At 45.5% G+C, this 23089-nt stretch overlaps 1 protein-coding gene across 7 annotated transcripts in view; it reads left to right on the forward strand.

Annotated features, from left to right (window-relative positions):
* The window catches only part of SHANK3 (SH3 and multiple ankyrin repeat domains 3), a 597458-nt gene that overhangs the window by 269360 nt on the left and 305009 nt on the right, over positions 1-23089 (forward strand). For all 7 annotated transcript variants that reach the window (XM_068275859.1, XM_068275860.1, XM_068275861.1 and 4 more), the window contains one exon: positions 2915-2986. In XM_068275859.1, coding sequence (XP_068131960.1) covers positions 2915-2986 — 72 coding nt within the window. The remainder of the gene's footprint in view (positions 1-2914; positions 2987-23089) is intronic.

Genomic DNA, 23089 nt, shown 5'->3' on the forward strand with positions numbered 1-23089 from the left:
TTGTGAGTCTTGCCACAAGATAGATTGCAACCAGACGTCAATGTAGACACCACAGGGCTCCTGTAAAGATCCTCTAACATAACATGTCTATTAGGGAATGTAACATACAGTATCTTTATGAATTTTAGGTAAAGTGTAAAAAACCCTCGGGTATCCCATAATCAACACTTCAGTGATATAAATGGATATGGCCCTGCATCAAAACCTTGATCTATCAATACCAGCAACTCTTACTTGTCAGATAATAAAAGTCGTTTGCCAATTTCCTGTAAGTAGAACGATCAGACAGCTGCCTAAAACACAGCTCCATATACTGTGTTGAACTTCATACCACCAGAGCGATGTGTTTCACTACTGAAATAGACAGGAATACAGTAGCCCAAGAAAACACGTACGTAGTGTCATTAAAGCATTGCGGTGAACAGAGCCCTATGCCAAATGTGCTAAACTGAGAATCCAATCCAACTCCTGTTAGGGAGCCCAGATCTTTCACGAATGTGGCTGCATAGTTGTATGGCCAAATATGACAAGTGCAGTCCTCTGGAACCTGAACAGAACTGACAGGTGATGTGGCAGGCAGTTGTGGGAAGTTGGTTGTAGTCAAGTACAGCTATATTTTCTTCCCTTCAGTGACCACTATAAGTTGTTGTTTCATGTTTTGAATTCGTATGTACAAAAAAAAATAATATTGTAGAATAGCTAAAATAAGACATCTTCCCCTGGCGATTGCATGAGACCTTCTATCTATACACAGGTTTGGCAGCAGTGTCCAGGAGGGTTTGATTTGTACAGTGCAAATGTTAATAACTTATGTAACTCGGACGTAGCAAGACATAGATTGGCACAGTTGCAAAGCTACAGGGTAGCCCTCATCATTTACGGGCTAGGACGAAAAATAGACACAATGCTTGGAGCTCATCTGACAGATCAGACGCACCTGGGGAACATTGCTTCAGAGAAAACAAAGTTAATAATACAGAAAATATGATTATTGCAGATCACTTCACATGAGAAAAACAACTAAATAAGCAGGTAACTGTTACCAATGAGAATACAAGTCAGTAGACAATACAAGCCTGGTTACCTGTGTTGCAGAATGTACAGTGATGTGAAAAACTATTTGCCCCCTTCCTGATTTCTTATTCTTTTGCATGTTTGTCACACTTAAATGTTTCTACTCATCAAAAACCGTTAACTATTAGTCAAAGATAACATAATTGAACACAAATGCAGTTTTAAATGATGGTTTTTAATATTTAGTGAGAAAAAAAACTCCAAATCTACATGGCCCTGTGTGAAAAAGTGATTGCCCCCCTTGTTAAAAAATAACTTAACTGTGGTTTATTACACCTGAGTTCAATTTCTGTAGTCACCCCCAGGCCTGATGACTGCCACACCTGTTTCAATCAAGAAATCACTTAAATAGGCGCTATCTGACACAGAGAAGTAGACCAAAAGCACCTCAAAAGCTAGACATCATGCCAAGATCCAAAGAAATTTAGGAACAAATGATAACAAAAGTACTGTAATTAAGATCTATCAGTCTGGTAAAGGTTATAAAGCCATTTCTAAAGCTTTGGGACTCCAGCGAACCACAGTGAGAGCCATTATACACAAATGGCAAAAACATGAAACAGTGATGAACCTTCCCAGGAGTGGCCGGCCGACCAAAATTACCCCAAGAGCGCAGAGAAAACTCATCCGAGAGGCCACAAAAAACCCCAGGACAACATCTAAAGAACTGCAGGCCTCACTTGCCTCAATTAAGGTCAGTGTTCACGACTCCACCATAAGAAAGAGACTGGGCAAAAATGGCCTGCATGGCAGATATCCAAGGCGCAAACCACTTTTAAGCAAAAAGAACATTAAGGCTCATCTCAATTTTGCTAAAAAAAAACCTCAATGATTGCCAAGACTTTTGGGAAAATACCTTGTGGACCGACGAGACAAAAGTTGAACTTTTTGGAAGGTGCGTGTCCCGTTACATCTGGCATAGAAGTAACACAGCATTTCAGCAAAAGAACATCATACCAACAGTAAAATATGGTGGTGGTAGTGTGATGGTCTGGGGTTGTTTCACTGCTTCAGGACCTGGAAGTCTTGCTGTGATAGATGGAATCATGAATTCTACTGTCTACCAAAAAATCCTGAAGGAGACTGTCCGGCCATCTGTTCGTCAACTCAAGCTGAAGCAATCTTGGGTGCTGCAGCAGGACAATGACCCAAAACACACCAGCAAATCCACCTCTGAATGGCTGAAGAAAAACAAAATGAAGACTTTGGAGTGGCCTAGTCAAAGTCCTGACCTAAATCCTATTGAGATGTTGTGGTATGACCTTAAAAAGGCGGTTCATGCTAGAAAACCCTCAAATAAAGCTGAATTACAACATTTCTGCAAAGATGAGTGGGCCAAAATTCCACCAGAGCGCTGTAAACGACTCGTTGCAAGTTATCGCAAACGCTTGATTGCAGTTATTGCTGCTAAGGGTGGCCCAACCAGTTATTAGGTTCAGGGGGCAATTTCTTTTTCACACAGGGTCATGTAGGTTTTGAGTTTTTTTTTCTCATTAAATAATAAAAACCATCATTTAAAACTGCATTTTGTGTTCAATTATGTTATCTTTGACTAATAGTTAACGGTTTTTGATGAGCAGAAACATTTAAGTGTGACAAACATGCAGAAGAATAAGAAATCAGGAAGGGGGCAAATAGTTTTTCACACCACTGTATATTATATCACACATACAATGGGAATATCCTGTATTGTGCAAGAGAGCAGATGTTCATCACAGAAACCAATACTTCTCAGCTGTGCAGGCCAGTAGCTTAGCATTTACCTGGAAAGATTTTATCGCTGCTCCTGCATAATAATTAATGCTCGTTTTAAACTGTATTGTTTCTCTTAATTCCATAGTTTCGCTATAAGAGAAGAGTTTATACCCAAACATTACTGGACGACAAACAGTTTGCCAAACTTCACACCAAAGTAAGTAGCTTTTTTTATTGTGTCAGTTCATTTTATTACCTGGATCATGCTGAATAGTGTTTTTTTCAGAATGTCATCGCCCAGCTCATGTAAAGCAGGAACAGTGAGACGTTTACTAATGTATCTCTTGTTTCCAGAATGGTTGACCATGGGTGTCCAAAACAGTTAATGTGAAGGACTTCAAACTACCGAACCCATATATATACACAATGGGAAAAATGTTTACATTGCAAGATAATTGCATACTGCTGTGATTGCTATGCAGTTTTCCTGAGTGCCCATACTTTCAACACAAGCACAAATGCATTTAACATGCAGCAGGACCAATGTTTGCGATCAGGTAAAAGTGCATCACAAATGCATCTTGCTAATGGAAGCAAAACTACACAGTTTCCATTAGCATGCCGTGTCTCTGTGCATAGCACTATGTGCTTCTGAGATGTTATTGGATGGGCTGCACAGAGAGCTGACATTTTGGGTTTGATTTGGGATTTCATTTGTGTTTGGCTCTTTTTGATCAGTGTAATAGGAACTCCCAAGCAGCCATTTTCTTGGACAAAACAATATTGATGCAGATACAGCTTGTTGACTTTCTAGTAGCTATTGACAGTGACTTCATGTAAGCATTTAACTTTGTACCCCTCACAGTTGTAGAAGTCTTGTAGTACTTGTAAGTAGTAAATGGCTAATATGCTTTTATTAGGGACCCAAAATAATAGGGAATGGTGTGGGTTTAAAAGACAGCTCCAGTTTTTTTTCCTCCAGATCAGCTATGTACATTGCAAGCATTTTTGGTAGACATTATTTCATATTTCTATCATGACTTGACATACATGTACATGTACTATTACGCACTAATAGAGTTAAGGTGCCAATATACTTGTGTATTTCACCTAGGAGATTCAATCATAGTGATCGCAGATTGAAGCTGCCCATTCATAATTTTGATTGTATAATCCCCTGTCCCCTGGCACCCTCCTCATGTGTCCTCTCCATCATCATCGGGGTGCATGTGACCCCCGTATCCTGATGGCATATGCATGGTTGCATAACCTACATACCAATGGGTCACAGGGTACAGGCGCCCTAGCGGTGTTGGAGAAAGGACACAGAATGGCATCAGCGGACAGGTGAGCACATGCTCCCCTGGCGACACTCTGTGGAGGAGCAGATTTTACATGGGGGAGAACTGGGGTCCTGGCAGGCGGTAGAGGCTCCTCAGATTTTTTTCAACAGATTTAATGCTGAAATCTACTGAAAATCTGTGTACAGTGTGTAGCATTAATAGATCCCTCTCTGATTTCAGGGTTCTATCTGATGGCCGAGTCTGGTGGCCATCTATTAGTTTATAGCCACCTTTAATGGGGATCTTCTACTATTACTTGATAAGTTACACAATGATTTCATTTCAAGTGTGTGGAATGAAAGATCCCCAAACTATGAAGCCTGAGGCAGGTAAAATTTTACTTCTCAAGCAATGCAAAAATATGGACATTTGGGCCATTCTGTTGGCCAAACACTATTTAGCAAAGCAACAAAACATCATGCCAGGTGCAAAGTGAAACTAAAAAGTAAATGTTATATTTTAAGATCTTGTTTTTGAACATTAAACAGGTATAATAAAATGTTAAAATGATCTTTAAAAAGTTATTGTGTATTTGTAAAATATAATCTACCATTCTTTTAAATCAGAGCTCATGGTGAACCAGAACTCCTAGGTGTAAAATTAACAGGCTGGAACATCATTGCATTCCGGCAGTTCTGGAAGTGAAAGATGATGAGAGGAGATGAACAAAGAGATGATTTACATATTTAGCAGTGATGCATTGTGGGAGACATCATATGCTAACTCCAACCTAAATAATCGCAAATGCCTATTTTAAAGAGAACCCGAGGTGTGTTTAAAGAATGTTATCTGCATACAGAGGCTGGATCTGCCTATACAGCCCAGCCTCTGTTGCTATCCCAAACCCCCCTAAGGTCCCCCTGCACTCTGCAATCCCTCATAAATCACAGCCGTGCTGTGAGGCTGTGTTTACATCTGTAGTGTCAGTCTCAGCTGCTCCCCCGCCTCCTGCATAGCTCCGGTCCCTGCCCCCGTCCCTTCCCTACAATCAGCAGGGAGGGAAGGGATGCAGGCGGGGACTGGAGTTCTGCAGGAGGCGGGGAGAGCAGCAGACTGACACTATAGAGATAAACACAGCCAGCTCTGACAAGCTGTTTGTCAGCAGCTTGGCTGTAATTTATGAGGGATTGTAGAGTGCAGGGGGACCTTAGGGGGGTTTGGGATAGCAACAGAGGCTGGGCTGTATAGGCAGATCCAGCCTCTGTATGCAGATAATATTCTTCAAACCCACCTCGGGTTCTCTTTAAGAAGGCAAATTTCTGATCTTGATACGCTAATGTCTGTCTTGATTGCTGAAGTGCTTTTGGAATCTGATCTTAAAAGGTCCTGTTGCTTTACAGAGACAAAACTAGTAGATATGGCCACTTGAGGATATATATATATATATATATAGATGCACAAGGGATCAGCAGCTCCACGTGGATATCCCTTTAGTGAGGGTGGGTGTGCAAGCAAACGGAGGATTCCCCAGGTCCTCAATGCATACACCTTTGTGGAACTTTGTTATATATATATATATATATATATATATATATATATATATATATATATATATATACAGTGGCTTGCAAAAGTATTCGGCCCCCTTGAAGTTTTCCACATTTTGTCACATTACTGCCACAAACATGAATCAATTTTATTGGAATTCCACGTGAAAGAACAATACAAAGTGGTGTACACGTGAGAAGTGGAACGAAAATCATACATGATTCCAAACATTTTTTACAAATCAATAACTATAAAGTGGGGTGTGTGTAATTATTCAGCCCCCTGAGTCAATACTTTGTAGAACCACCTTTTGCTGAAATTACAGCTTCCAGTCTTTTAGGGTATGTCTCTACCAGCTTTGCACATCTAGAGACTGAAATCCTTGCCCATTCTTCTTTGCAAAACAGCTCCAGCTCAGTCAAATTAGATGGACAACATTTGTGAACAGCAGTTTTCAGATCTTGCCACAGATTCTCGATTGGATTTAGATCTGGACTTTGACTGGGCCATTCTAACACATGGATATGTTTTGTTTTAAACCATTCCATTGTTGCCCTGGCTTTATCTTTAGGGTCGTTGTCCTGCTGGAAGGTGAACCTCCACCCCAGTCTCAAGTCTTTTTCAGACTCCAAGAGGTTTTCTTCCAAGATTGCTCTGTATTTGGCTCCATCCATCTTCCCATCAACTCTGACCAGCTTCCCTGTCCCTGCTGAAGAGAAGCACCCCCAGAGCATGATGCTGCCACCACCATATTTGACAGTGGGGATGGTGTGTTTAGAGTGATCTGCAGTGTTTGTTTTCTGCCAAACATAGCGTTTTGCATTTTGGCCAAAAAGTTGCATTTTGATCTCATCCGACCAGAGCACCTTCTTCCACATGTTTGCTGTATCCCCAACATGGCATGTGGCACACTGCAAACTGGACTTCTTATGCTTTTCTGTTAATAATGGCTTTCTTCTTGTCACTCTTCCATAAGAGCCAACTTTGTGCAGTGCACGACTAATATTTGTCCTATGGACAGATTCCCCCACCTGAGCTGTAGATCTCTGTAGCTCGTCCTGAGTCACCATGGGCCTCTTGACTGCATTTCTGATCAGCGCTCTCCTTGTTCGGCCTGTGAGTTTAGGTACACGGCCTTGTCTTGGTAGGTTTACAGTTGTGCCATACTCCTTCCATTTCTGAATGATCGCTTGAACAGTGCTCCGTGGGATGTTCAAGGCTTTGGAAATCTTTTTGTAGCTTAAGCCTGCTTTAAATTTCTCAATAACTTTATCCCTGACCTGTCTGGTGTGTTCTTTGGACTTCATGGTGTTGTTGCTCCCAATATTCTCTTAGACAACCTCTAAGGCCGTCACAGAGCAGCTGTATTTTTACTGACATTAGATTACACACAGGTGCACTCTATTTAGTCATTAGCACTCATCAGGTAATGTCTATGGGAAACTGACTGCACTCAGACCAAAGGGGGCTGAGTAATTACGCACACCCCACTTTGCAGTTATTGATTTGTAAAAAAATGTTTGGAATCATGTATGATTTTCGTTCCACTTCTCACGTGTACACCACTTTGTTATGGTGGAATTCCAGTAAAATTGATTCATGTTTGTGGCAGTAATGTGACAAAATGTGGAAAACTTCAAGGGGGCCGAATACTTTTGCAAGCCACTGTATATATACACGCACACACACAAACAGCAAACAGGAATTGTTGTTTCCATAGCAATATTTGATATCATAACCTTTATTGTCGGAATGATAAACGTATTTGCCACGTAGTAGAACATGGTTTATGTTGGAATTGTGGCATTGGAAACATTTTGTCCTGTTGGAGAATAAAACAGATGTTTTCTTTAGTAAGGAAGCCTTTACTTAGAGTATGTAAGCATTTCTTGCTCCAGCAGATTTGTAGTGGTGCACACTTGAACTGTGGTGTCAGGATAAAGCTACTCATATACATGTTGTGCTCTCTAACCTTCAGATCTTCTCTAAATGTACAATCCATTATTGTGCAAATGGTTTCATGGTTTCCAAAGACAACTTGGAAAATGACAATTATGATGAGCTTTTCTAAGTGCCCTGTCGTACTGACAATCTTTTATACTATGACTTAGTACATTACTTACTACTTTACTTCACACATTTAGGGATAAGAGCAGATACATCATTATGCAATCAGGGAGGTTACAAAAAATGTCAGCTAAGTGTAACCAATATACTGATTTTTTAAAAAAACAAAAACAAGCACAATCCAGAACCCCTGAAATCCCATCTGATTTAGACGAAGGTGAAAACGCTTGAAATAATCACCCAACTTTCTTTAAAAAGAAGAAAAAAAATCTGTGTCGACTCCATATGGCAGTCTCATAATATAACTGGAACAACATTCTACTTTTTATCATTGGGAATGTAGGTAGCGCTCTATATTTTATTCTTGTAAGAAAACATCCAATATGTTATGAAAATATCTCATGTCTCCGCCAAAACCAGTTTGGATGGTAGACTACTCTGCAATTTTACCGCCCTCATAGAGAAGATTCCTTTTACATAGGTGCAGAATAAACCTTTGTTCCTCCAAATTTATAGTAGGCCCTTGTGTCTTTTGGAGTTTACCTTTTAGTGAAAAATATTCCCAACATTTTCAGTATACAGTATATACTCGAATATAACATGAGATTTTTTTTCTTTTATTTTTGCCAAATATTCAATTCCAAATATTTTTTTATGTAAATGATTAATGTTTAAACATTCCTTTTAAGAATGTGTGATTTGTAAACCTCGTTTTTTTTATATACATATTATATATACATATTACATAGTACATTTAAATATTTCATGCTGACCAATTAAGAAGTTCCATGTGAGAGTTTGAAATATCAGCTTGTTTGGGGGCACATATCGGTTTGATCATAATTTAACTTTTGATCAGTCTTTGGTAATTGAAGACCTACAGATAATAGAGCATAATGGAATCAATAATAGCAAATCATAATTTGCATAAATAGATTGGATCGCCCAAACAACCCTTATGTTTAGTAAAGAAATATGTAAAATAGGTCTTTTATTTTGGCACTTTTAAGGGGTTTTTATTTCTTGTGTAATTTTTATGAAAACCCCCTTAAAAGACCTATTTTACAAATTTATTTTGATAATTCTAATGACTTTGTTCCATTGGTAGTTTTACAGGAATAAGTAGTCTTGTGTTATTGGGCTGGGGCTGCGGCAGAGTGAGTTAATGTACCTGTCACAGGAGCCCTAGTGGCTGACCGCACTTAGCCTTCTAAACGGTGCCAGCGCACAAGTCGTGCGAACTCTGGTCGCAGTCAATGCGCAGGAACCAGTAAGAATTAGCCGCAGCCAACTCAGAAGGGAGCCACACCCCCCCTTAGAAGATGAGATGAGCACTCCCCTTGTCCTGGGGACTAGAAATCATATCTACCCATATATGGGCTCTATCTCACAGAACCGTACAGGTCAGGGCAGATTTATTAACATTTTCAGGTCTGTCTCGATTTACCCAGCGCCCTGATACCAGACATGAGGGGTGGGACCCCTGTGGTATCATCAGGGCACTTTCAAACTGCCTAACTGGCAGTCCTTACCTCAGAATGTTCTGAAACTTCCTCAGAACCAGCACCGGGGCTCATGCTACACTTCCCCCACGTTTGGCGAAGCTGCCATCTCAGGAACCCCAGAAATATGACAGATCTGGGAAGTTATGGATATGCTATGAGACTCAGGTTATTCCCAGGCAAAGGCTCTTTGAAGTTTGGGGCAGCCAGCTAGGTGTCACCTCCCCTGCTGGGAGGGAGCCAGCGGGTCTGGCTTTTCCCCCAACTAGATTGCTTCTGCCATGGTGCTTGTCACCTTATACCTGATGGATGGGCCATCAGCACAGCTTGAAGCCAGGGACTCTCCGGGGCAGATTAGGCTCAGGCTCATTAGCATATCAAAAGAGCCATCCAGCATTTAGGCTGGTGCTCTCTCTGCTGAGAAAAGACTGTAGCTGCCCCTACACACTCAACCCAGATTCTATCGATCTGAACCGCAATCGATGCAGGGAATCGAGTGCGATCGCTTTTTCTTCACAGGCGGTTACAGGATGCGCCTGCGGCCCCGCAACCGTCCGTGACAGCCCCCCCTGGGGAGAAGGCAGATAGACATTCATCAGCAAGATGTGTGTCGTTGCCGCTAACCTGCGAGATCTGATCTAGTTCCCCGTTGGCGTTCTGGGGTCGGCTGCCCGCTGCGTGTCGGCCAACCTGGCTGACGGGTCTCGGGTTGCCGGTGCGGCAGGAAAACCTATTGGAGCCTGTGGCTCGGTTCCCCTGTACCGGTCGCGGTCTGCTACCCTCAGGGTTGACCCGACATGGACCGTTCTGGACAGGGCATTTGCGCCACTGCAGTTGGACGTGGTGTCTGCTGGGACTGCTGACAACGGGCAGTGGATTGGTTAGGTCAACAGCCAGCCCACGCAGGGTTCCCCTGCTAAGTGGCTGTGGACCTAAGGGAACCCCGCGGGAATCCCTGGACCTTCCCAGCTCCTGACAGACGGCACATGCTCTGCAGTAGTTTGCTACATCCCTGTTCATCCGGGGCCAATAAAACTGTTTCCGAATACCGGCAAGTGTCTTGCGGACCCCTGAGTGCCCTGTCAGAGGATTACCATGTGCGGATTTCAGCACATGTCCCCTGAACGCACTCGGGACCACAAGCCATTTGGTATTCGCGTGGGATCTACCTGTAGGGGGCTGTACAGACTCACTGTACAGTCTCCCACCTTCCCAGTACACCTTGAAAGCGGCCCCGTCTGCGAGGGGCTCAGCGGCTTGCTGCCTGAGCACCTCCATGCTTGGGTCACTTTGTAGTGCGGCTGAGAATACGGCGCTGTCAGTTTCAGCCAACTGGCTCATGTCACACGAGGGCAGCGGCTGAAAGGTCTCATCCCTGCGGTCAGAGGAGGGGGAGGAGGCCGGAACCCCCTCCACCTGTTCTGAGCTCGGGTTCTAAACAGTGCAGCTGCGCGGTACTGCTGGCACAGGTACACTGTCAGAATGGCACAGACAGACATTACTCAAATCATCATTGCATGCAGTAATGACATTGACAGGTATAGACATTTTTTCATTACAGACAGGTTGTACAGTAAACTCAGGTACAGTTACAGGATCATCACAACAGACAGTCTGTACATCAAACTCAGGTGCCTTTGAAGCAGGCACTATTGAACCTGGTACCCTTGAACTGGGCACATTTAACCCACCTCCCCCTGGTGCTCCCCCAATTGTATAAAGTACCTGGTGGTGGGTGGAGAGTCCGTCTCCTTCCGTGAGCGACAAGGCGGTTGGGGCAGGTTCATAGTAGGACACAAGCTTGCCCAAATCAGTCCCCAGCAACACAGGGACTGGGAGATCCTTCATAACCCCAACAACCCTTTCGTGGATTCCTCCTACTCCCAACAACCCTTTCGTGGATTCCTCCTACTCCCCAATCCAGCTTCACTCTTGCGTGGGCTATGTGAAAAAGGGTGCCCTCTACTCCAGTAAGGGCAAGGGATCGGCTGGAGCTGATGCTCTCCTTTGGCACAAGGTGTGAGTGAACTAACGTGATGTCAGCTCCGGTGTCTCGGAATCCGGTGACGACTTTGCCGTTCACTCTAACAAGTTGCTGCTGGTCGGTTCGGTCGCAGATTTCCTTTCCGCGGGCAAACAGGACAAAATCTGATGATCCAGGTGCTGGTGGTGTCTGTCTCCGCTCCGGGCAGTCGAATTTCATGTGTCCGGGCTGGCGGCAGTAGTGACAGGTGACCTCTCCAGGCGCTGCAGGCCTGGGCGCAGAAGCTGTGCTGGATGGCCTCTGTGGCTGACGGCTCACAGGGGCAGGAGGGTCTGCCGAGGTATTGGGCTGACCTCCTCTCCAGCTGGATGGGACAGTTCTGCGGGTATCAGCCACCCGGGTAGTTGCAAAAGTCTCAGCAAGGTCTGCAGCGACAGTGGCTGACGCAGGCTTGCGCTCCAACACAAATTGTCGTCCATCAGCAGGGCAAATGTTCAGAAATTGTTCCAGGACTATCAAGTCCTCCAGGACATCATAAGACCCTTTGGTGAGGCCTCGAGTCCACTGGCGGAGTGTGGTGAGCAAGCTGCTGACCACATCTCGGTACGAATCAGAAGACTTTTTCTGCCAGGCCCTGAACTTTTTCCGATAGGCTTCTGGCGTCAGCTGGTACTTAGTAATGATAGCGTCTTTTATAGCTGCATAATCATTATCCTTCTCCGCAGGCAATTCTGCGAAGGCATCAAGCGCTTTGTAGCGCAGCAAAGGTGTCAGATGTCTGGCCCACTGGTCTTGGGACAGACGATACTGACGGCATGCTTTTTCAAAAGACCGCAAAAACAAGTCAATGTCTGTGTCTTTTTCAATATTAGCAAATTTAAATTTTGCACTTACGGGTGCTGCAGCTCCTTCAGCAGGGAGGCTGGGCGGTGAACTCCGGCTGGCCTGTTGAACCTTTGCCATGTTTAGCTCATGCTGTCGTTTCTCCAGCGCCTCTGCAGATTGGCGCTCCCGTTCTCGCTCAGCGGCATCCCTCTCCACGTGGCGTTCTGCAGCAGCAGCCTTGCGTTCTGCAGATTGGCGTTCCCGCTCCTCTCGTGCCTCTCGCTTTTGCTCCGCCATGTACTGCAGGTACTTGTCCAGGTCAGTCTCCATCAGCTTTTGTAATGCCTGCTGCATTACCGGGTCAGCACCCATGGACAGTCCAGTACTGGCCAGTTCCGGGCGAGTACTGTCAGAAACTCTGGGATTGGGGTCCATACTGACAGTCTCTGGCGTAACTGTTGCAACAGGGCCCGCAGGATGCTCAACCTCTGTACGCCTAGGATCTTCAGCCTCTGGTTCCCCTCGATTGTCAGATGGGCTGGTATCCACCTCAGCGGACGCTCCCGCAGTTGCTGGGTATCCCATCTGGACAAGTCTGCTATCAGGTCCTGTTGTTTCCTGCGGCCGACGTCAATGCCTCTCGCTTGGCAAAGATTTTGCAGGTCCGACAGGCACATGTTCTGGTAGTTCCCGGACATTTCCATGCCAAATAAAATAAAACTTTTGGGGAGGGGTACTGGCTACACAGTCTCTCTGTATATATAAAAAATATATTGCCTTCCAGCTACACCAACGAATTAGTTCGTTTCTCGATAGCACTAGCGCTATCTTAGATACTTTCAGCACAACACAGGTCCCAACCGCTGCCTAACACTGTCACAGGAGCCCTAGTGGCTGACCGCACTTAGCCTTCTAAACGGTGCCAGCGCACAGGTCGTGCGAACTCTGGTCGCAGTCAATGCGCAGGAACCGTTAAGAATTAGCCGCAGCCAACTCAGAAGGGAGCCTGTGAGACACGGGTGATTACAACTTCACCCGCTGGTTCAGAGTAAACTGCCACCACCGCGGTTACCATGGGACCGTGGAGCCCACTAACTGACTAGTCCTGCGAATAAAACGGTTAAACACACGATATTCTGTCTAGCCAACAACAAACAAACAGTAGCGTATCTTCAGAGACCCGGGATCAGTTCTGTGTGTGCTGATAAGCAGGGTAGCGGACAGTGAATGACTTGGAGAAAGTCGTTTATTCACGCAATATAAATAATTAATATATACAGACAATTATTAAAATCAACAATTATTAAAACAGTAATAGCCAGTATAAAAAAAAATAAAAGAAGGGAGAAAAATACTTAGTTCCTGGAAAGATGTCCTTTTTGTGGGAAAAAACAGAGTTCTGGGTTTCAATCAAAGTTCAGAGTTCAGACCAGGTGGATGCCAGCATATCCTCAAGCTGGCACCGATGAGTTCAAGATGTTTTCAGGGTGGAGGACACTGAGTTTGGCTCCTCTGCCATTCTTATGCCCCTGATTCAGTAGGAGGGAGTGAGGGCGGGGAGCCACACGCCCCCTTAGAAGATGAGATGAGCCCTCCCCTTGTCCTGGGGACTAGAAATCATATCTACCCATATATGGGCTCTATCTCACAGAACCGTACAGGTCAGGGCAGATTTATTAACATTTTCAGGTCTGTCTCGATTTACCCAGCGCCCTGATACCAGACATGAGGGGTGGGACCCCTGTGGTATCATCAGGGCACTTTCAAACTGCCTAACTGGCAGTCCTTACCTCAGAATGTTCTGAAACTTCCTCAGAACCAGCACCGGGGCTCATGCTACACTTCCCCCACGTTTGGCGAAGCTGCCATCTCAGGAACCCCAGAAATATGACAGATCTGGGAAGTTATGGATATGCTATGAGACTCAGGTTATTCCCAGGCAAAGGCTCTTTGAAGTTTGGGGCAGCCAGCTAGGTGTCACCTCCCCTGCTGGGAGGGAGCCAGCGGGTCTGGCTTTTCCCCCAACTAGATTGCTTCTGCCATGGTGCTTGTCACCTTATACCTGATGGATGGGCCATCAGCACAGCTTGAAGCCAGGGACTCTCCGGGGCAGATTAGGCTCAGGCTCATTAGCATATCAAAAGAGCCATCCAGCATTTAGGCTGGTGCTCTCTCTGCTGAGAAAAGACTGTAGCTGCCCCTACACACTCAACCCAGATTCTATCGATCTGAAGCGCAATCGATGCAGGGAATCGAGTTCGATCGCTTTTTCTTCACGGGCGGTTACAGGACGTGCCTGCGGCCCCGCAACCGTCCGTGACAGCCCCCCCCTGGGGAGAAGGCAGATAGACATTCATCAGCAAGATGTGTGTCGTTGCCGCTAACCTGCGAGATCTGATCTAGTTCCCCGTTGGCGTTCTGGGGTCGGCAGCCCGCTGCGTGTCGGCCAACCTGGCTGACGGGTCTCGGGTTGCCGGTGCGGCGGGAAAACCTATTGGAGCCTGTGGCTCGGTTCCCCTGTACCGGTCGCGGTCTGCTACCCTCAGGGTTGACCCGACATGGACCGTTCTGGACAGGGCATTTGCGCCACTGCAGTCGGACGTGGTGTCTGCCGGGACTGCTGACAACGGGCAGTGGATTGATTAGGTCAACAGCCAGCCCACGCAGGGTTCCCCTGCTAAGTGGCTGTGGACCTAAGGGAACCCCGCGGGAATCCCTGGACCTTCCCAGCTCCTGACAGACGGCACATGCTCTGCAGTAGTTTGCTACATCCCTGTTCATCCGGGGCCAATAAAACTGTTTCCGAATACCGGCAAGTGTCTTGCGGACCCGAGTGCCCTGTCAGAGGATTACCATGTGCGGATTTCAGCACATGTCCCCTGAACGCACTCGGGACCACAAGCCATTTGGTATTCGCGTTGGATCTACCTGTAGGGGGCTGTACAGACTCACTGTACAGTCTCCCACCTTCCCAGTACACCTTGAAAGCGGCCCCGTCTGCGAGGGGCTCAGCGGCTTGCTGCCTGAGCACCTCCATGCTTGGGTCACTTTGTAGTGCGGCTGAGAATACGGCGCTGTCAGTTTCAGCCAACTGGCTCATGTCACACGAGGGCAGCGGCTGAAAGGTCTCATCCCTGCGGTCAGAGGAGGGGGAGGAGGCCGGAACCCGCTCCACCTGTTCTGAGCTCGGGTTCTGAGCAGTGCAGCTGCGCGGTACTGCTGGCACAGGTACACTGTCAGAATGGTACAGACGGACATTACTCAAATCATCATTGCATGCAGTAATGACATTGACAGGTATATACATTTTTTCATTACAGACAGGTTGTACAGTAAACTCAGGTACAGTTACAGCATCATCACAACAGACAGTCTGTACATCAAACTCAGGTGCCTTTGAAGCAGGCACTATTGAACCTGGTACCCTTGAACTGGGCACATTCAACCCACCTCCCCCTGGTGCTCCCCCAAGTGTATAAAGTACCTGGTGGTGGGTGGAGAGTCCGTCTCCTTCCGTGAGCGACAAGGCGGTCGGGGCAGGTTCATAGTAGGACACAAGCTTGCCCAAATCAGTCCCCAGCAACACAGGGACTGGGAGATCCTTCATAACCCCAACAACCCTTTTGTGGATTCCTCCTACTCCCCAATCCAGCTTCACTCTTGCGTGGGCTATGTGAAAAAGGGTGCCCTCTACTCCAGTAAGGGCAAGGGATCGGCTGGAGCTGATGCTCTCCTTTGGCACAAGGTGTGAGTGAACTAACGTGATGTCAGCTCCGGTGTCTCGGAATCCGGTGACGACTTTGCCGTTCACTCTAACAAGTTGCTGCTGGTCGGTTCGGTCACAGATTTCCTTTCCGCGGGCAAACAGGACAAAATCTGATGATCCAGGTGCTGGTGGTGTCTGTCTCCGCTCCGGGCAGTCGAATTTCATGTGTCCGGGCTGGCGGCAGTAGTGACAGGTGACCTCTCCAGGCGCTGCAGGCCTGGGTGCAGAAGCTGTGCTGGATGGCCTCTGTGGCTGACGGCTCACAGGGGCAGGAGGGTCTGCCGAGGTATTGGGCTGACCTCCTCTCCAGCTGGATGGGACAGTTCTGCGGGTATCAGCCACCCGGGTAGTTGCAAAAGTCTCAGCAAGGTCTGCAGCGACAGTGGCTGACGCAGGCTTGCGCTCCAACACAAATTGTCGTCCATCAGCAGGGCAAATGTTCAGAAATTGTTCCAGGACTATCAAGTCCTCCAGGACATCATAAGACCCTTTGGTGAGGCCTCGAGTCCACTGGCGGAGTGTGGTGAGCAAGCTGCTGACCACATCTCGGTACGAATCAGAAGACTTTTTCTGCCAGGCCCTGAACTTTTTCCGATAGGCTTCTGGCGTCAGCTGGTACTTAGTAATGATAGCGTCTTTTATAGCTGCATAATCATTATCCTTCTCCGCAGGCAATTCTGCGAAGGCATCAAGCGCTTTGTAGCGCAGCAAAGGTGTCAGATGTCTGGCCCACTGGTCTTGGGACAGATGATACTGACGGCATGCTTTTTCAAAAGACCGCAAAAACAAGTCAATGTCTGTGTCTTTTTCAATATTAGCAAATTTAAATTTTGCACTTACGGGTGCTGCAGCTCCTTCAGCAGGGAGGCTGGGCGGTGAACTCCGGCTGGCCTGTTGAACCTTTGCCATGTTTAGCTCATGCTGTCGTTTCTCCCGCGCCTCTGCAGATTGGCGCTCCCGTTCTCGCTCAGCGGCATCCCTCTCCGCGTGGCGTTCTGCAGCAGCAGCAGCAGCCTTGCGTTCTGCAGATTGGCATTCCCGCTCCTCTCGTGCCTCTCGCTTTTGCTCCGCCATGTACTGCAGGTAAGGGCAAAAAAGGGAAGCGCTCTCTGGTGCATTAACTTTTTAATATGCTTTCTATGAGCAAATAAAATCACACGTACAATGTAGGATAAAAAATATTGCACTTATCACACTGAAGGATTGAATCACCGCGTCCTCTGGATGTTTAATCCGTCCTGCACGCCTCCTCACTGTGGCCAGTAGCGGGGGATCCAATTGGAATATAGCGACGGCGGATCAGGGAACGCAGAGCGATGATGGCATCATCTGACGAAGGCGTGGAACGCCGAAACGCGTCATGACGCAATAGGCGCAAGGCAGCTGCTATCATCGCTCTGCGTTCCCTGATCCGCCGTCGCTATATTCCAATTGGATCCCCCGCTACTGGCCACAGTGAGGAGGCGTGCAGGACGGATTAAACATCCAGAGGACGCGGTGATTCAATCCTTCAGTGTGATAAGTGCAATATTTTTTATCCTACATTGTACGTGTGATTTTATTTGCTCATAGAAAGCATATTAAAAAGTTAATGCACCAGAGAGCGCTCCCCTTTTTTGCCCTTTCCTTTCTGTTTTCTACAGTGACTTACTACCTCCCAAGTAAGACAGGAGCAGCGCTCTGGGGCAACTTTGTGGGAAGTGTTCTGGGATAGAGCGCAGTGGATTTAGTTTGATTTGGATTCTATGTACTGCAGGTACTTGTCCAGGTCAGTCTCCATCAGCTTTTGTAATGCCTGCTGCATTACCGGGTCAGCACCCATGGACAGTCCAGTACTGGCCAGTTCCGGGCGAGTACTGTCAGAAACTCTGGGATTGGGGTCCATACTGACAGTCTCTGGCGTAACTGTTGCAACAGGGCCCGCAGGATGCTCAACCTCTGTACGCCTAGGATCTTCAGCCTCTGGTTCCCCTCGATTGTCAGATGGGCTGGTATCCACCTCAGCGGACACTCCCGGCTCCCGCAGTTGCTGGGTATCCCATCTGGACAAGTCTGCTATCAGGTCCTGTTGTTTCCTGCGGCCGACGTCAATGCCTCTCGCTTGGCAAAGATTTTGCAGGTCCGACAGGCACATGTTCTGGTAGTTCCCGGACATTTCCATGCCAAATAAAATAAAACTTTTGGGGAGGGGTACTGGCTACACAGTCTCTCTGTATATATAAAAAATATATTGCCTTCCAGCTACACCAACGAATTAGTTCGTTTCTCGATAGCACTAGCGCTATCTTAGATACTTTCAGCACAACACAGGTCCCAACCGCTGCCTAACACTGTCACAGGAGCCCTAGTGGCTGACCGCACTTAGCCTTCTAAACGGTGCCAGCGCACAGGTCGTGCGAACTCTGGTCGCAGTCAATGCGCAGGAACCGTTAAGAATTAGCCGCAGCCAACTCAGAAGGGAGCCTGTGAGACACGGGTGATTACAACTTCACCCGCTGGTTCAGAGTAAACTGCCACCACCGCGGTTACCATGGGACCGTGGAGCCCATTAACTGACTAGTCCTGCGAATAAAACGGTTAAACACACGATATTCTGTCTAGCCAACAACAAACAAACAGTAGCGTATCTTCAGAGACCCGGGATCAGTTCTGTGTGTGCTGATAAGCAGGGTAGCGGACAGTGAATGACTTGGAGAAAGTCGTTTATTCACGCAATATAAATAATTAATATATACAGACAATTATTAAAATCAACAATTATTAAAACAGTAATAGCCAGTATAAAAAAAATAAAAGAAGGGAGAAAAATACTTAGTTCCTGGAAAGATGTCCTTTTTGTGGGAAAAAACAGAGTTCTGGGTTTCAATCAAAGTTCAGAGTTCAGACCAGGTGGATGCCAGCATATCCTCAAGCTGGCACCGATGAGTTCAAGATGTTTTCAGGGTGGAGGACACTGAGTTTGGCTCCTCTGCCATTCTTATGCCCCTGATTCAGTAGGAGGGAGTGAGGGCGGGGAGCCACACACCCCCTTAGAAGATGAGATGAGCCCTCCCCTTGTCCTGGGGACTAGAAATCATATCTACCCATATATGGGCTCTATCTCACAGAACCGTACAGGTCAGGGCAGATTTATTAACATTTTCAGGTCTGTCTCGATTTACCCAGCGCCCTGATACCAGACATGAGGGGTGGGACCCCTGTGGTATCATCAGGGCACTTTCAAACTGCCTAACTGGCAGTCCTTACCTCAGAATGTTCTGAAACTTCCTCAGAACCAGCACCGGGGCTCATGCTACACTTCCCCCACGTTTGGCGAAGCTGCCATCTCAGGAACCCCAGAAATATGACAGATCTGGGAAGTTATGGATATGCTATGAGACTCAGGTTATTCCCAGGCAAAGGCTCTTTGAAGTTTGGGGCAGCCAGCTAGGTGTCACCTCCCCTGCTGGGAGGGAGCCAGCGGGTCTGGCTTTTCCCCCAACTAGATTGCTTCTGCCATGGTGCTTGTCACCTTATACCTGATGGATGGGCCATCAGCACAGCTTGAAGCCAGGGACTCTCCGGGGCAGATGAGGCTCAGGCTCATTAGTATATCAAAAGAGCCATCCAGCATTTAGGCTGGTGCTCTCTCTGCTGAGAAAAGACTGTAGCTGCCCCTACACACTCAACCCAGATTCTATCGATCTGAACCGCAATCGATGCAGGGAATCGAGTGCGATCGCTTTTTCTTCACGGGCGGTTACAGGACGCGCCTGCGGCCACGCAACCGTCCGTGACAGTACCTATTTCGCTGCCTTTTGCTAATGCGCTTTGTACTAGTCTCCCATCTCCCTGACACTACACCTAACCCTACACCTTTAAAGCCGAACTTCTGGTTGTGAAGGCGGCAGTGTTCGGATCATGAAGAGCAGCGTGCAGCACATTGGGGAGATGGGGCAATATAGGTAAGTTAGTCGTCTGCTCATTTTTGTGGCAGGCAAAACTGAATCTTGCTCTCTCCTTCTCATCGCTGATTTTAAATATTACATTGTGTATCCCTTCATTGATAACACTACATGCACTGCTATCTGACTTACTTGTCTCCCCAGCATACAAAGCTAGACAGACCATCAGTCTAGGAGTCCTGAACCAGAATGCACAAATGTACATAGAAGTTCATAAACAGCAGTGCTAGAAAGTACCATCACCAGCCCCACTCTGGCATGCACTCACTGGACACAGCAACCTGACAGGTGTGAAGCGATGTGTCCGGTGAGGGCGTGTATATTGTGACTTTTAGAGGGTGTGAAGAGTCATCCTCATTGTTGGCTGCTAAGACTTTTATGTGATCCACAGCGTACTTTATTTGCATAATGCACTAGTGTGGGCAAAACTGTTTTTACTTATCTAGTTTTATTAAAACAAACACAATTTTCTGTGGAAAAAAATAAAGCTGAAACCAAAGCAAGTAATTGGTGTCTGCTGTTCTTTATTCCATTGTCCACAGAACAGGCACCTCGCTTTTAGATTTAAGCCTTAACATCTTGTAAATATTAAAACCATTGAAAATGGCATGGGTATAATTATTGGTAACCTTTAGAATTTAGTAGACATTATTGGATTTTGAAGACCTCTTAAATAGACTATTTGCTTTATTTAGTACCACAGGTGTCCTTATTCTTATAATCAGCCTATTTGAATTGAGAAGGTTGTTCATTCAAGTGTTGTGTGCATGGTGCTCAGAACACTGAATATAGGAAGAACATTCTGAGGAGGAAAGGAGTAAGGTAATTGCCTAGCAAGTAAAGGCAACGTCTTCAAAACATCTCCAAAGTGATTATTGTTACTGGAAGCATGGTTGTTTATATATTTCCAAAGAGTTTAAGGTCCATGGGACTGTAGCTTACTTCCTTTGATGTGTCTCCTAAAGAAAAATTGAACCGAAATTCAACAGAAGCCTAGTTTGAATGGTGGAAAAAGAACAAAGGGAATCTTCAAAACAGATCCAGGCTGACTTGCAGCACCAAAGTACAGAGTATCAGTTTTCACCTTATCCATCACTGTGTGAATGAAAGTGGCTTCCTCGTTTATGACTCAAAAGACAACCCTTCTGAAAGTTGACATTTTTTAAAGCCTGACACAAGAATTTACTAAAATGCATGTAAGCAATTCACAATCCTTTTGAGAGAATGCTCTTTGGAAATTTAAATAAAATTTGATTTTTTTTATGTCATAGCAACTTTTTGTTCACAGAAGTATTAGCTATAAAAAAAGAACACAAACCTGGGGCCATATACAGTTCACCTTTTTTCTCCTGAGTTTTCTCCTATTTCAACATTTTCAAATTTCAACATTTTCAAATTACAAAAGTACAAAAATTAGTTGAAAAAGTACTAACACAAATATGAGTATTTTCTTGCTCGCTGCTGGTTTAAAGTATTTTATTAACAAGGTGTAAAAACATCACCTAGGAGAAAACTAAGTAGAAAAAGTTAGCTGCATATGGGCCCTTATGTGAAATTTGATAAGCTGGCATTTTGACCAATTCTTCTTGCGCAAACTGCTCTAATTGTGTTGATTTGATGGCTTCTTTCTCCATATGAGTTCCATCTTTTTCCCCAAATAAACTGTTCAATTTAGAACTCAAAAATGGCCACTTCTGATCAGCTCTGTGTTTGATTTTCAACTATTCTAAAGGCTCATACACCTGTCCAACTTAATGCGCAACCAACCGCACAACATGACTAACTACACAACAAGTTGTTTATCTGACAAGTATGTACACAAACGCCAACGCCAACCAACTAAACAACCAACTCATTTAAATACTATATATGCAAGCTAAATGACAAACTGCACAACATGTCTGCATTCAAAAACAACAACGTTGTTCAAAAGATTTGTACACACATTTCAACCTGCTTGATAGTTGGTCAGATTGTTTGGATCTGGCAAAAAACCTGTTATCAGTTGGTCATCTGGTTGTTTGTCAGCTGTACACACTCCCAACTTATCTCCCAACAGACATGTTTGGAAGATAGTTGGACAGATTATTGGTAGGTGTGTATGAACCCATTAGGTTCTCTTAAGGCCTCGTTCAGACTATACACGCTGCCATGCGATTTTTGGCAGTGCGTATAGTGTGCGACGCACAAGAATGGTAGAAGGGCATAGAGAGCCCTTCTACCGTTCCCATTATATGCACTGCGTGGCAGCGCGATTGCGCTATCGCGTGCTGCACGCATTTTTGGTAATTGCAGCGCAGATCCCCATTCATTGTAATGAATGGGATCTGCAGCGCAGCGCATAGTAGCGCAGATGGCGTGCGATCGCACATCCATCTGCGCTAAATGATGTGAATGAGGCCTTACGTATTTGTATTGGTTCAGTCTTGCTGGGGATCCATGACTTTCAATTAAAGGAGAGCTTTCTAACGCTGGATCATAATTTTCACTCAGGAACACCGCGGTATTCTTCTCATTTCATTGTGTCCTACACAGATTTAAAGTGTGAAAGAAATTGCATTTTAGCTGAAATAAATAAAAATCATGCAATCAGAAATGACTTATTAAGCCTACCTATCCTGTTATTTTTAGTTTTCACAGTCAGATTTAGGAGAAATGTAATTGAAAGGAAAGAAAATAATATTTCTGCTGGTTTCCATCTTTAGGGCCTTTTTCCACTAGCATGCGTTTTGCGATTTGATACAGATCGCAAAACGCAAGGTACATTAAACAAATGGAAAAGGCAGCAGCAATTTCCATTAGTACGATCCGATTGCGATGCGATTTTTGTCCAAGCGCCATTGTCCTCCATCCACGTTTTGGATGCGATTGAGCTCTACTATACTGAGTATAGTAACTAAATTGCAATCGCAATCTGTGATGCCAAAAGTGACATCACTTATACTCTTTTCTTATTTTTTAATTCCCCCCCCCCCCCCCCTACTGCCACAGCCTAGACAACAGGCTTACATCACTGTGTAAACTCTTCAAAGGGTTAAGCCCCATTCACACACTCAAGAGTGGTCTTTTATGCAGCACAATTATCAAACAACTTTTGTTGTGCAAGAAGTTGAAACAACCAAAAATAAGTTGTTTGCTATTGTTTAAAAGCCCCATACACATGCTCAACAGCGGTCTTTTATGCTTTCACAACTTTTGTTGTGAAATAAGTTGAAACACTTAAAAAAAGTATTTTGCTACTGATTAAAGAGCTGATAAGACTGATAAGAAGTCAATCCAACAGTTGGATTGACGCCTTATCAGTCTTGTCATTTGTTTGAACAGTAGCAAACAACTTTTTTTGTGTTGTTTCAACTTGTTTCACAACAAAAGTTGATTGATAATTGTGCTGCATAAAAGAC

This window comes from Hyperolius riggenbachi, chromosome 3 (assembly GCF_040937935.1).
Source record: "Hyperolius riggenbachi isolate aHypRig1 chromosome 3, aHypRig1.pri, whole genome shotgun sequence".
Taxonomy (NCBI): Eukaryota; Metazoa; Chordata; class Amphibia; order Anura; family Hyperoliidae; genus Hyperolius; species Hyperolius riggenbachi.